The 14,901-nt window shown below is 36.9% G+C and overlaps 1 protein-coding gene across 3 annotated transcripts in view; it reads right to left on the bottom strand.

Moving 5' to 3' along the window:
- Window positions 1-14,901, bottom strand: part of LOC126282147 (ubiquitin-protein ligase E3A) — a 126,420-nt gene that overhangs the window by 26,659 nt on the left and 84,860 nt on the right. For all 3 annotated transcript variants that reach the window (XM_049981649.1, XM_049981650.1, XM_049981651.1), the window contains exons 9-11: window positions 13,883-14,050; window positions 441-596; window positions 135-352 (exon numbers count right to left, since the gene is read on the bottom strand). In XM_049981649.1, coding sequence (XP_049837606.1) covers window positions 135-352; window positions 441-596; window positions 13,883-14,050 — 542 coding nt within the window. The remainder of the gene's footprint in view (window positions 1-134; window positions 353-440; window positions 597-13,882; window positions 14,051-14,901) is intronic.

Here is a 14,901-nt window from a genome sequence, read left to right as displayed (position 1 = left end):
AGCAAATATTATTAAAAACCTGTAATACGAGTTTGTTTCAACACATGCTGTACCAACCACACTCCAATCAGCTAATAAAATAAAAACATGCAAAATATCTGTTTTTGATACATTAAAAAAATTATGTCACTAACCTGTCTGAATCAGATCCATTTCTAGCAATAATTAATTTTAATTTGCTAAGACCACCAACAGGCACCCTATCACTACCTGTAGCAAACTGTAGTAACTTCCTCTTATAGTCTAAAGGCATATTATGAACAATATCCCAGAAATCGCGTATTATCGGTGTGTCTGATGTATATCCACCGTCATATTCTGTAGCTTCTTCCAGTTCATTGAAATTAAAATTCTGCAACAGATCACAAAATACAATTTCATGACATAACAATTCTGAGATGTTGTGGTAATTCACAATGTTTTATCAGTGAGATGCCTACCTTACTACCACACACCAATTCCTCTACTTCCTCTGGCCTGAAAAGTAGCTGAAGTGGTGACTCATCTGTGACCATGTGGAAACCTTTTCGAAAAGCTTTGAACTGTTTTTCAACTGACGTATTCAATAAGAAATCGGCATACAGGTCTACAAATTCCTGAAGAAAGAAAAAATAAAATTCACTCAGTATGAAGTTATAGTAGTGTCAACCGCTTTATTCAAATATACAATAAATAAAGAAAATTCTCACACAATGGAAAATCCAGGATGGAACGTAGCAATATTATAAAAAGGAAAGTTGCTACTCACCATATGGAGGGGATGCTGAGTCACAGATAGGCACAACAAAAAGACAGTCACAAATAAAGCTTTTGGTCAGTAAGGTCTTCATCAAAAATCCTACTATCCTTCCCCGTCCCCCACCCATTCGCCACTCCCATCATGCACTGGTGCTGCTGCTGCTCTAGTTGGCTGAGATTGCAGTCATGTGTGCGAATTGCGTTAGTGTGTGTGTGTATTGCACAAATGAGAGAGAGAGAGATCAGACGTAAACAACTACAGAGGCATTTCACTTTTGCCAGCCACTTACAAAATTTTACTCCTGTTTTTCCTAAAGAAGGCACAAGGAGGACTAGACGAAACAATTTCAAACTACCATATGGGCTTTCGACCAAAGATTGTATGCAGAACAGAGCTTTAATCTCAAAACTGTATTAAAAATTGAAGCAATCAAGTCAAAACCAACAATTTGCACATTTGTTGATTTTAAGAAAGCAAATAATAATATAGACAGACAATCTCTACACAGCATTCTAGAAGAATGTGGACTAGATGCCAAAACTCTGAAACTGATTGAATAAACATTAATCTTAATTTTTGATTTGGTTTTTGTCACAGATGAAATTTGAGAACCATTCTTACCTGAAACAGTTTTAAGGCAAGGAGATGGGATCTCACCACTATTATTCAACATAGTTTTAGACAAAGTAATGGAAGAATGGAACTAAGAAAACGAAACTTTTGGAAGCCAATCTAACTAGGAAGAGGTCCAGGAAAACTGAACATTCCATATTTAGCATTTGCAGATGACTTGTCAATTCTATCTGATAGAGAAAAAACAGCAGTAAAACAAATCAAGACCCTCCAAGAATGTGCAGATGTGGTTAGCCTGCAAATCTCCTTTCAGAAGAAAGGATTCATGTGCTCCAAGTTAGATTTTCTGAAACTTAAAATAAATTATGGTGAAATCACTGGAATCAAACATTTAAGTATCTAAGTGAAATTATTAAACAAACAGGACTTGGAAAAAAAAAAGAAGCACAAAAAAAAAAAAAACAGATTGCAGAAAATCGAGAAAGTGATTGGCCTTGTTTCAAATTCATATAAGAAAAAATGCCTGCCGAAAGGCTCTAAAATCAGACACCACAACACAGTAATCAAATTGACAGCCACTAATGCAAGAGAAACACTCTCATTGAACAGAAAACCATATTTACAAGAAATTAAGAAAGTAGAGAGAAATACTATTAGGAAAATCCTGGGACTACAATACACACAAGATGAACACAGACTGAAACCATCGAGACAACAGAAACAGTATCAAACATTGAAATTGACATCAGAAAGAGGCAAATGAAGTTCAATGGACACCTTGACAGATTATCTGGAAAAAGACTAACTAAACGTCTATTGGACTATGTGACATCACTTAACGCATTAATACCCTGGGTAACTGAAGCAAAGAACAATTTGACAAAAGCAAAAATTGACATAATAAACACATCAGACAGGGATACATACAGAAGCAAAATTGACAAGTTGACGTTTACTCCAGAGATGGAACCAAAACCATAGCGATCACAGTCGACTGAAGGAAAAAAAGAAGGCCTACTACTACTACTACTACTACTACTACCACCACCACCACCACCACCACCACCACCACCACCACCACCACCAATAATAATAATAATAATAATAATGATAATAATAAAGTTCAACTTCCAGAATTAAAAAAATGTACTTCATTTTCTATTCAATGTTTCACTCTTTTGTACCAAATTTTCATTTATTCTGAATACTTGCATGTTCGTGTGATTAGTAATTAAAAATAAAAATCTCATCTTACTAAAAATTAAGATCCAATTTACACTGAAGAGCCAAAGAAACTGGTACACCTGCCTAATATCATTTAGGGCACCTGCAAACATGCAGAAGTGCCGCATCACAACGGGGCATGAACTCTGCTAATGTCTGAAGTAGTGCTGGAGGGAACTGACACCACGAATCATGCAGGGCTGTCCATAAATCCGTAAACAGTACGAGGGGGTGGAGATCTCTTCCAAACAGCACATTGAAAGGCATCCCAGATATGCTAAATAACGTTCATGTCTGTTGAGTTTGGTGGCCAGCAGAAGTGTTTAAACTCAGAAGAGTATTCCTAGAGCCACTCTCTAGCAATTCTGGACAGGTGGGGTGTCGCATTGTCCTGCTGGCATTGCCAAAGTCTGTCAGAATGTACAATAGACATGAATGGTTGCAGGTGATCGACAGGATGCTTACATATGTGTCACGTGTCAGTCATATCTAGATGTATCAGGGGTCCCATATCACTCCCAACTGCACACGCCCCACACCATTACAGAGCCTCCACCAGCTTGAACAATCCACTGCTGACACGCATGGTCTATGGATTCACGAGATTGTGTCCATACCCGTAAGTGTCCATCCGCTCGATACAATTTGAAACGAGACTCGTCCAACCAGGCAACACATTTCAAGTCATCAACAGTCCAATGTCGGAGTCAATGGGCCCAGGCGAGGCATAAAGCTTTGTGTCGTGTAGTCATGAAGGATACATGAGTGGGCTTTCACATCCAAAAGCCCATATTGATGATGTTTCGTGGAATGGTTCACACACTAACACTTGTTGATGGCCCAGCATTGAAATCTGCAGGAATTTCCAAAAATGTTGAACTTCTGTTATATTGAATGATTCTCTTCAGTTGTTGTTGGTCCCATTCTTACAGGATCTTTTTCCGGCTACAGTGATATCTGAGATTTGATGTTTAACCGGTTTCCTGATATTCACACTGTGCTAGTGAAATGGTCATATGGGAGAATCCCCAACTACATTGCTACCTTTGAGATGCTGTGTCCCATCACTTGTGCACTGAATATAACACCACACACCTGCCACACACTTGTTGTCTTACGAAGGCATTGCCAACCACAGTGCCGTATTCTGCCTGTTTATATCTATCTGTACTTAAATACACATGCCTATATCAGTTTCTTTGGCGCTTCACTGTATATGAAGCTCATTTGTTAATAAATATGAAACTGAAGTAAAATTAAATTAAAAGCACCTGCTTATTCATGAATCTCAGTTGTGTTAATTGCGATAAACATTATAACTTTCTTGTGAATCACAACATTCAGAAAAAGAGGTGGTTATTTTTTTCTCTCCTCCTATTTATTTAGCATCTAACATCACCGTTAACTAGTTGCAAACAAGCACTCAATTTATCACATATTCTGCAACAGTTTTTATTAATTCATCAATCCTCAATACATTGGCAGCTCATGACTAACTCCACTGGGGATTCACATTTGAATTCAAAATTGTTCATGCAAGTGAAAATCAATACAAAGTTACTTTTCTTACGAATCTGAAGCAAGCGAATCCTAGTTCTTTCAGTTCTGCCACTTTTAATACACCACCAAACACCATTACATACTCCAACATTTTTTTAAAATATTACGGGGCCTACACACAAGTGACAATCCCAGATGATATTGAATGCAGACAGTTGCTTTGTTCAATCTTGCCAAACACGAGTGATTTACTATGCAATTTCAGTCGGTATTTCCAGCACCAGTACGTCGTGATGTTCTGCTATGGAATTTAAATCTCAACATTTATATAAAATTTATTAAATTTGTCTTGGAATGTTTTCTTGGGAACTTTAAGTTACATTACAGCAATTGTTGAGGTGTTTTTCTTGTTGTGAGTTTATTTTAAGTGATCAATATATTGTGAGATGCCACATCTGTACTTATTCCCAGTAATAACAGTTACCTCCTTTTCCAGTTGCCATCTTATTTTCTCTTGATGTTGTGGTCCTGCTATGCTGGACCACATATTTGACCATTGACTTACTTTCTGACTGCAGAGTGGAAAGGCTATAAGAGATCATCTACATTTAAGCAACTCACTACAAAATCATAATACACTGTTTCTGTAATTCTTCTATATGCAAATAAGATGTCAACTCACAACAACTGATAATTAAGGAAGCTTTCCAGACAACATGTTCATGTATGCAGTTTCAATGCTTGACCAAAAGCATAAGTTCGTACTTAACACCATATAGAATGGCACAAAGTCAATATAAACACATTCATTTTTCTTTGGTGCTCGAGCATTGTTGTTGGGACCCTTTCTTCTTGAGCCCACAGCACCCCACACAGCATGACTGCAAAGTGCAAGTGGCACCCCACTGGCCAGTCCAATTATAAATCCATCATTCCTTTCTGCACTGTGTCCACATTTTTCTTTCTCATATCTTCACATAAATTTCAACATCCTGGGCACAGTAGATGCTCTTTACACTACTACTAATTATAGTCACTTTTTTCACATGATGCCTTTCACTGGTCTAGTAAAAGCAAACTGAAATGTGTTGCTATGCTTTATAACAACAGGTACTATTGCACCATCACATTTTTCATTATCACAATGTGTACTGTGTAGATCTTTCCACTCTTGTAGTTTAAGTACCTATACAGTGGCTTTGTGATCTTTATGTGTGTATAGAAATTATGTTAATAGCAGCAATGCTGATTTCCTTATCACTTGTTGAGCATTGCACGAGGGACAGTTATATGAAATGTATAGTTTTGGAATATGCATGCCTTAGATAGCTGAATAAATATGTCCATATTATGTTTAGACATTAAAACTTTCAGATTGCTTGGGAATTATAAGTGATCAGGGACTGTGATTTGCCCACACATGTGATCTGTGGACCGGGTGCAGAACTTGGTAACAGATTTCTATAGTTCACAGCTCATGTGTGAGAACATTAGCAGTTGATAAATATGTTGCACACTTCAGCTCCAAAAATCAAACAATGGAAAATCCAGGTCAGAATGTAACAATATATAGCGGAGATGATGAGTAGCAGATAGGCACAACCGAAAGACTGTTACAAATAAATAAGCTTTCAGCCAACAAGGCCTTTGTCGAAAATACACACACACACACACACACACACACACACTGTAGTCTGTGGTAGCTGCAGCCACACTCGTGTGTGTGTGTGTGTGTGTGTGTGTGTGTGTGTGTGTGTGTGTGTGTTTTCGACAAAGGCCTTGTTGGCTGAAAGCTTATTTATTTGTGACAGTCTTTTTGTTGTACCTTTCTGTGACTAAAGATGTCCCCTATGTGGTGAGTTGGGAATAAGAATTAAACAAGGTACTTTGAAGGTTGTGTGACAAGCTAGGATTTCACTTCCTAGACCCAAAAATATTAGTGTAAGACCCAAAGAAGTAAATGACATCTCCCCCCCCCCCCCCCCCCATTAGGTTAGACAGTTAAAATAATACTAACCAACAGCTAAAGAAGTTTAACTCTCATAATAACAGGTACAGAGAGCTGGGTAAAACCGGAAATTGGCAGCAGTGAGATTTTTGACATAAATCTAAGTGTACATTGAAAGGTTGGGGTAATGTAAAATGGAAGTGGTGTATTTACCACAATAGACAAGAAACACACATACACAAAGATAGAAATTAAAGCTGCACTGAAGACTGTGTATTTGAGAATGTCTGAGCAAGACTCAGTATAAAAAGTGGCCATAAATTTATAACTGGAGCCTTCTATCAAAGACTCCCCCCCTCCCCCAAATGTACCCACAAACTTTCTGAGAATACCTCAGCTCGCTAGTACATAAGTTTCTCAATCATGTATTCAGCTGAAGCAACTTTTACTGTCGAACTACCAAATGGGGTAATTAAAGTTTGGTAATTTTCAGGCTTGGTAACACAAAATGCTTTATTTGAAAAATACCTACTCTTCAGAAGTGCACTAATGATGGAAATATACTGGATCTAATAATAACAGATAGACCTGACCTAGGAGGGGGGGGGGGGGTCTACTTTGAAATTCTCATTGGTTTGAAGATTTCTTGTTAGGGAGGACTTTGACTGTAATTTCGAAATTTTCCAAATCGACAAAAACTGTCAGTGGTGGAAAAAAGGATAAGTGACAAATAAAAGTCCTAGGAGTGATCAGAGAATAAATTGGACATCTTTCATTTTTTTTGTCTGGCAGTATAGCACTGAGCCAACAAGCCACACTGAGACATTACACATTTAATTGTCAAATCTCATGCTATAATTTAGTTTCCTTAAATTTTCTGGCCTGAATGACAATCACTATTAATCAATTAAGCCACTAATTATATATAATTTATCATAATTTCAAATATGATAAATGTACTCATCAACAGGGAATCCACAGTGTAGGTGTAAAAAATAGTTCTGTAACTTTTTGTAATTTACTAATTACTCATTATGTAAATCAAATTATTGACTGAACACATGGCACAGTTATTCTTAATAAATTTCAATCTATCAGTTTTATAAACAAATATATATCTTCCAAAATCCACCTGCATTCTGGTATGACCATACTAACACTTCTGTGTTACTGTGATTAACATCTCCGTGTAAACATTAGGTTATTTTGTGTGCCTTATCTTAATTAATCTCATTGGTTAAATCCCAGTGCATCTTCATTACATACATGTCAGTGCATTGACATCAGTTACGACGAAACTTACTGAGTCCACTGGTTGTGTAATCTGTTACTTTTGGAATGTTCAACTATGAGGATTCATATGTGAAAGTGCACTGCGAACTGTTACCCATTCTGTCTGTTTTGGAGATTACTGCACGTGTCTACCTCTGGTCAGTACATGAGACTGGTGGTTGTGTTACTTCGAGTGTTATTTAATGTGCAAAACAGTTAAAAAGTGCTTTAATGCTGTGTTGTGTCTAATATTTGAGAATTTATCATAAAACCATTTTACAGCAAAATTCTACCGATGAGACACTGAGTGCAACCCAGTGATCACTGGTTAGCACACTTCCAAGACTGAACCTATAATACTGCTAAAATATGTGTGAATCTTATCAAGTATCACTGAAAGTGCAACTGAATGAACACGAAGGAGGACAGCATGAATAGTCAATCTGTTAGATCTGTTTAAGAGAGCATGACAAATGATGAAAAACCTGAGTAGCAGACACATCCCTCACAAGCCCACTCCTAAAATTTCAAGAACCAGTACTAAATGATGAATCTAGGATTATATTACAACACCCTACACATCACCCCTGTTGTGACCTCAAAGTCAAGATTAGCCTAATTACAACAGGCCAGAGGCAATTGAAGAATCATTTTTACGTGCACTTGGCACAATGGAAAGTACCCCTGCCAAGAATTTCATGTTGGTTTGCAGAGTACAGATATAGATGTAGAAGACTTGTGCACCATCAACACAACACTGATGACCTCAACAAAGCTCAATCACTCCTTTCATCGTCAAAGCACAAATGAGTTGTGCAACTGAGGTTTGCTAGTGTGGGGTTACCCTCATCATTGCTTCCACCCAACTCAGCCCAAACGAGTTCAAAGTTCTTCACATAGCAAGGGCGAATCTAGGTGCTATGTAAGATATAAGAAGATAGTTAATGGTTTAGTATAACAGAGTACTTTTGGATATTAAAGTCATTTTATAAGAATTATAAAACAATGTGAAGAGACACTATGTACAGAATCATGTGAATATAATCTGAAGCTGAAATCATAACTGCCATGATATGGTAGTATCCTCCCTATGATCATGCCTGCCACTCCTCCAATTGGTATTCCACCATTCACCCAAATTTTCATTCTGGTACACACTTGCCTTGATGATCATCTTTAGAGTTGTCTGATGGGGCCTCTGGCAAAGCATTCTACACACTGTCTGTTGACACTATGTTACAATTGTACGAGTTGAATACACCACAATAAGTTTTTCTGTGTGTCAAAATATGGTTTCAATGGTCGTTATGATTGATTATGCTTTCAAATAGAATTTACAGTCAATATTCTCACAAAATATATGTTGTTTTTATATAACTGAAGCTAAAAAATCATTAATTATCAAGATTTGGTCATATGATCAAAAATACACTGTTACTGGCTGATGCTCTGGTGACATCACAGGCTTGGAACAAGATGAAGCTATATGTGTGTGATAGGAGTGTTAGCTGAAGTTATGAACCTATTACGTACTTTTTCTGCCCACAATTTAGCTGTTTAGCGAAACAAGTAACAATAGAAAATAATTTTGTGAATGCTGATAGTGGAAATCTTGCAAAAGTTGATGCTTTTATGCTCCATCCATTTACAGCAGCGATATGTGCAATGACTGACATTCTTTCCGTCGCTCCCTGCAACATCATTAAACTCGCTCAAAACTGAGGAAATGGGTCAGTATATTATAATTAGTGTCGACACTGTTAGTAGTGAAGACATCACCATATGTAAACAGTACAACGAGATGCATGACAATGACGTTTTCCGTATGGAGAGATAGCGTGTACAGCATACAGGTAACAAATGTCCGAGATGTTTGTGTGTGTAACCTTACACCAGTATCTGAAGCAAATTTACTTCTTCTTATGTAAGATGATGAAACTCCAAAAGTTTAATCAATAAGGATCCTAGGTGGACAGTACACAGACTTTTTTCTAAAACAACAACATAGTTTCTAATAAAGTAAAAAGCATGTGGTCACATTAACTAGAATATGTCTCTTTGAACATGACGTGTGCAAACAGTAACTACAAATGTAAGAGCATGTAAACGGCAAGGAAAATACAAAATTTATTCCGTTTCTGATAAGTGTAGTGAAGTTTTGTAATTGTGATTTCATTTTATAAATAAGTTAAAATATTATTTTAGGTTGGATTCAAACCAGCGATCTGTGGGCACTATCATATAAAATTCAACAGTCTACTACTAACAACTGAGCTATCAAATAATTTACGTAAAGTTGGGTAAAATGACAATTTTCAGTAACAGTTTTATGTCATTGAGCGACACTATTCTTCCTTTTTAACATTGGGAAAGCATATCTCTGAGGTAAATTAATGTCAGCTTCACAGTGCAACAAATTTTTAACTAAGTTAGTGAACTTCTGCACTGATGTGCTAGCAATTTGCTGGTACAGTGCAATCACATTTTACACACCTTCTCATTCTCTGGAACACCCAAAGAAACTTTCAGAAGTTTTTATAGATGTATTTGTACAGTATGGTACTGCTACACATTTGTAACTATCTTCTGAAATGTAAATTCCAAAACAAGTCATCACTGTGAATTACCATTGACAGCAGAAGCAGTGAGCTAGCCTGTGGTGCCATAGGCATCACATGCCTTGAATGGAGCATTTTAGTGGGCTTTGAAGTTATTTGAATTTCATTTCCAATTTTGTAAAAGAATACTGAAATTCAAGAGGAAAAAAGGCATTTTAGGAGCATAGAATAACATAATTAATCATTTAAGACAATTTCCACAAAACAGTCAAATACCCTACTATGGGGCAGCAGAGCGACAAGATTTGTTTTCCTTGTGTCTGTGTGGCAGTTCCTCTTGCTTTTAATTCTTCGTTTGTTTGATGTTTGTTGATTGTCCTCGGTGTCTTCGTACTGCGTTGCTACACCGACTGAAAAATGGGTTGTGGATTCCGACCCTGACTACTCTAAATGCTGTAGCCGATAGATGCACAGTTATGTTTTACAGTACTTTAAATTTTCACTTCGTACAACCCCCTAGTAACACACAGTTATATGGCCAGCGCACTATTGTTTCAACTTTCCATAAGCCTCATTAATTGTTTGGAGGCGAAACTCCACATGCTGCTACAGTAGTTTCTTGTTGAACATCTACAAGCAGTAAAAGCTAGCCACAAAGTCCACAGTTCTTGAAGAATAATCAGTTACATATGGAGCAGACACTGTCACTGTTTTTGCACACAGCCTAATTGTTTAACACTTATTCCACAGTTAATTTAAAGCATTGTTGTTCTAACCAGCACAGGTTACTCGTCAGAAACTCCGCCGTACACTGATTGTCGTGATCAAAAATCAGGTCCTAATTGGTACTGAAACTACACATTGTTTGAAGTTAAAATTACAGAAATTACAATTAAAACTTAACTCACTCAATTAACTGACTATATTGAAAAATTGCATCTTTTTAGCAGTTTCTTCTACTATGAGGTTTAGGCTGATGATTAACAAATCATGAAATTAACAAATTCAGTTATGCAAACAATACTTTTGATAAAACTGTTAATTGCTTTGGAATTAATGAAGGGCTGGTTTTGCTAGCACATTTTTGAATAGAGCTAAATAAATACTTTAAGATTACTAGTACTTCGTCTTCCAAATGTTTACAATTATTACATAATTTATACTTGTTTATATGTCAACATTAGAATTTTAAGTTATGAAAATTACTGACTTTGCCCTATAATGAAAGATACTAACTAGGAACAATCAAAATAAATTAGAAATCAAATACATACATAAAACTAAGCACAAATTTAGATCTGGTGTTATTTACTTTAAGACTGAGGGTCAATCTTTCTCTTTTATGGAAATGCAGATTATATTCACGTATGTTAATGACAATTAGTTAAAAGTAACAAAACGAATTTATGGAGGCAGATGGCAAAACGAGAGGGGAATTAAAATTATCCCAATTTGCTTCATCACACCTGATGATGGCGACAAGACCCAATAACTCAAGGAGGGCTTCATTGCATCATTCTTTGAAAGGTATCCAACATTTACAAAGTTTACTGCTTCAAGGACTTCTTTCAGCCTGGTCATTCCACAAGTAGCAATATACTTAACCTCCCTTGAGATCATGGACAGTCAAATAAAAAGTCCACGGAAGATGATTGTAGCAGGCCACACCGCTTTCAAGCAGAGGTGCAGCAGACACTGCTGTACATCAACATTGGCAATTATATGACTACTCTCAGTTAGTGCACTATATTTATCCATAGAGTTCACCTTTTATGCCATGCCAGCCAGTGCCTAGTGAACAGTTCATTTGTTCTGAAGTTCCAGCTTCTGTTGTTCTGAAGCATGTGAAATCAGTATATACATTTGTCACATGTATGACAGGTATACTTTTTCGGTTTCTTGATATGGTCATCTGGTACAACAGCTTTGGTACAAAGTTAAACTTGGACTGTTCCAACTTGCCTCAAGTGGGTGTACTCTTCGTTCTTTTCTGATAGCGCACAGTGAGATAGAAGGTACCTTTTTGTTGAAGTTTTTCTCCTAATAGCGTCCTTCAGAAGGTTATACAGATAAAATGTGCTGCCTGGTTTGTTCAGTTTCTGCATCAGTCATTCTGTCATTTTTTGGCAGATTCTTTTCTGCTATCATTAATAGCATCAAAGAATGAGTAATGCATTTTTATAACAACAATAGCTATAAATTATATTACTGTTTGTGAAACTTGCAACCACTAGATGGAGATGTGGATACAACAAAATTTATTCTACAAATCAGAAGCATGACCATACACAGTTCTTTTCCGAAGATATTTGTCTTGAGTGTAACCTTGTGCAAAACTGAAGGAGTGGACTGGACTACAAACAACTGCAGCAAGAAGAGAATAGAAGCTTTTTAAATGTGGTGCAACAGAAGACTGCTGAAAATTAGATGGGTTGACTGAATAATGAGGTGAAAAATATGGCACAGCTTGACTGAACGAAGGGACACAGCCTGAGGCATCAAGGAATTTGTCAGTTTGGTAATGGAAGCAATGGTCAGGGATAAAGAAATAAACCCTTAAGTGAAGTATGCAGTTTGAAATGGTCTTAGGTTGCAGTAATTGTGCATAGATGAAGAGGCTTGTATACGATAAACTAATATGGAGAACTGCATCAAACCAACCTTCGGATTCATGACGACAACTACAAAAACAACGATCGCCTCCCAAGTTAACTCACTACTAGTCATTAATTATGTACAATTAAGCCAGAATTTAGAACCTGCTACATGCATATAACCAGCTACCCAATGAAATTATTTAATTTAAAATTACTGCTCATTAACAAGATAATTATCATACAGACTTACGCTCTGAGCTTCAGACAACTAATGTGTCGTGTATTCCTCTCACATTCCAGTTGTTATTCCATTAATAACTGATTGTCTGGTTTAGTGCAAATGAAATAATATTGTAATGTGAGATTTTACAGCATTTTTGTCTTTGGAGAGCTATGGAATAGAACATGGGTAACAGAGGGGGGAAGCAGGAACCACAATGTCTGATGCAGTACACAATACTAGTGTCACCTGTAACAAGACTCAATTATGCATGTTGTACATTGGATGGAAGCTCGTTCACATGTATGAGAAATGTGGACATAAGATTGAGCCTTGGGAAAACTCATACATGATTTTTCCTGTCACAATTATGTCCATGGCCTAAAATGGTTGAATTGCTATGTAGAACTTTCTGTGTTCTTTTGCTAAAGTGTGACATATCCACTGGTTGGCTACACCGTCAATCCCATAAAACTTCAATTTATCTAGGAGAATATCTTAATTCACTCACTCAAAAGCCCTTAATAGGGTGCAGAAAATACCAACCACTCCTATTTTATTATTTAATGATTGTAAAATATTGTGTGTGAACATATAAATGTCATTCTCAATAGAGCAACTCTTCTGAAAACCAAACTGGGATTTGCTGAGGATAATATTGTTGCTACACTGAGATTCCATTATGGAATACATCAGCTTCTCGAAAATTTTGGAAAATGATGTCGATTTTGTTGCTACTGTCATTTCTGTTGCTCCTAAGTATTTTAGTCCAGTTTTGATTTACCCCAATCTATTATGTTCTAACTATATGGCAGATCTGGTTCACGAGGTCCGATAATTCTTTCTCACTTTCATAGATGGCACCAATGTTATCAACAAATTTTATCAGTAACAGCAGACAGTATGGAACTTCGAAAGGCAGTGTTATGGCAGCTATGGCAGTTGCTGAATAAAGCATAATGAGGCTTCAGCATACATTGTGATCTCTGTATGTGCTGTTCAATTAAAATCAATAGTTTCTTCAGACATGGCTCTCCAATACACATCTTCCACAGCAGTCAGAAGAAAGGATATGAATGTCTGCAAATGGTAATTATATCAGTTCTATTAATAATAAAAAAAAGAAAAGAAAAGGAAACGAAAAAGAAAACAGACCATTCTGCCAAAACCTTCAGTTTACTTCCTTCTGAATGTTGTTGTCTGAAGTCAGTTAAGCAAACTGAGTCACTATATCAAATTATTTCCACTCACCTTTTTATTATCCTGTGATACATATATTTCATCACCACCTTCCTTGAGTTCATGGTACAATGTTGCACCGAATACATCTTGATAGCAAATTCGAAAAGTTTGCAAAAATGTCTCTTCCATATCTTCACCTTCATACTCTAGTAGTTCTGTCAGGCCTTTGTACAGTGCCTGAATAACATAAAGATAAAAAAATTAAAAAAATTGCAGAAATGTAGTTCATGAATTTAGAAATTACATTCACAGCTACAAGAGAGTTTCAAAAGGTTTCCAGGTTTTCTAACTTTCTATAATGAAATGTGACTACATAAGTTATTAGCAGCATCAAGTGAGAAAGGCTGACTGCTTTTGCCTACATGTAACAGGTATAGCTCTAGTTGGCTTTGCTGCAAATGAAATGGTGTCTTTCCTGATTAAGTTGGCATGCTGTTTTAAATGTCCAAATTTAGATGTGGGTAATTCATGACAGTACAGCAACAAACATTAACATATCTTTTAATGGTATACAGTAAGACACCTTGACAGAAGTAACCTGTATTGCAGGAGTTATTAAATTGTTTGGTACCAGTATTGCATTTCCTAATCAAAATGAACCATGAACCATGGACCTTGCCATTGGTGGGGAGGCTTGCGTGCCTCAGGGATACAGATGGCTGTAACGTAGGTGCAACCACAACGGAGGGGTATCTGTTGAGAGGCCAGACAAACGTGTGGATCCTGAAGAGGGGCAGCAGCCTTTTCAGTAGTTGCAGGGGCAACAGTCTGGATGATTGACTGACCTGGCCTTGCAACATTAACCAAAACGGCCTTGCTGTGCTGGTAGTGCGTACGGCTGAAAGCAAGGGGAAACTACGGCCATAATTTTTCCCGAGGACATGCAACTTTACTGTATGGATAAATGATGATGGCTTCCTCTTGGGTAAAATATTCCGGAGGTAAAATAGTCCCCCATTCGGATCTCCTGGCGGGGACTACTCAAAAGGACGTTGTTATCAAGAAAAAGAAAACTGGCGTTCTACGAA

The sequence above is a fragment of the Schistocerca gregaria genome, chromosome 7, assembly GCF_023897955.1.
Source record: "Schistocerca gregaria isolate iqSchGreg1 chromosome 7, iqSchGreg1.2, whole genome shotgun sequence".
Lineage (NCBI taxonomy): Eukaryota > Metazoa > Arthropoda > Insecta > Orthoptera > Acrididae > Schistocerca > Schistocerca gregaria.
Note: the sequence above shows the minus strand (reverse complement) of the source record. Positions and strands in the feature narration are given on the sequence as shown.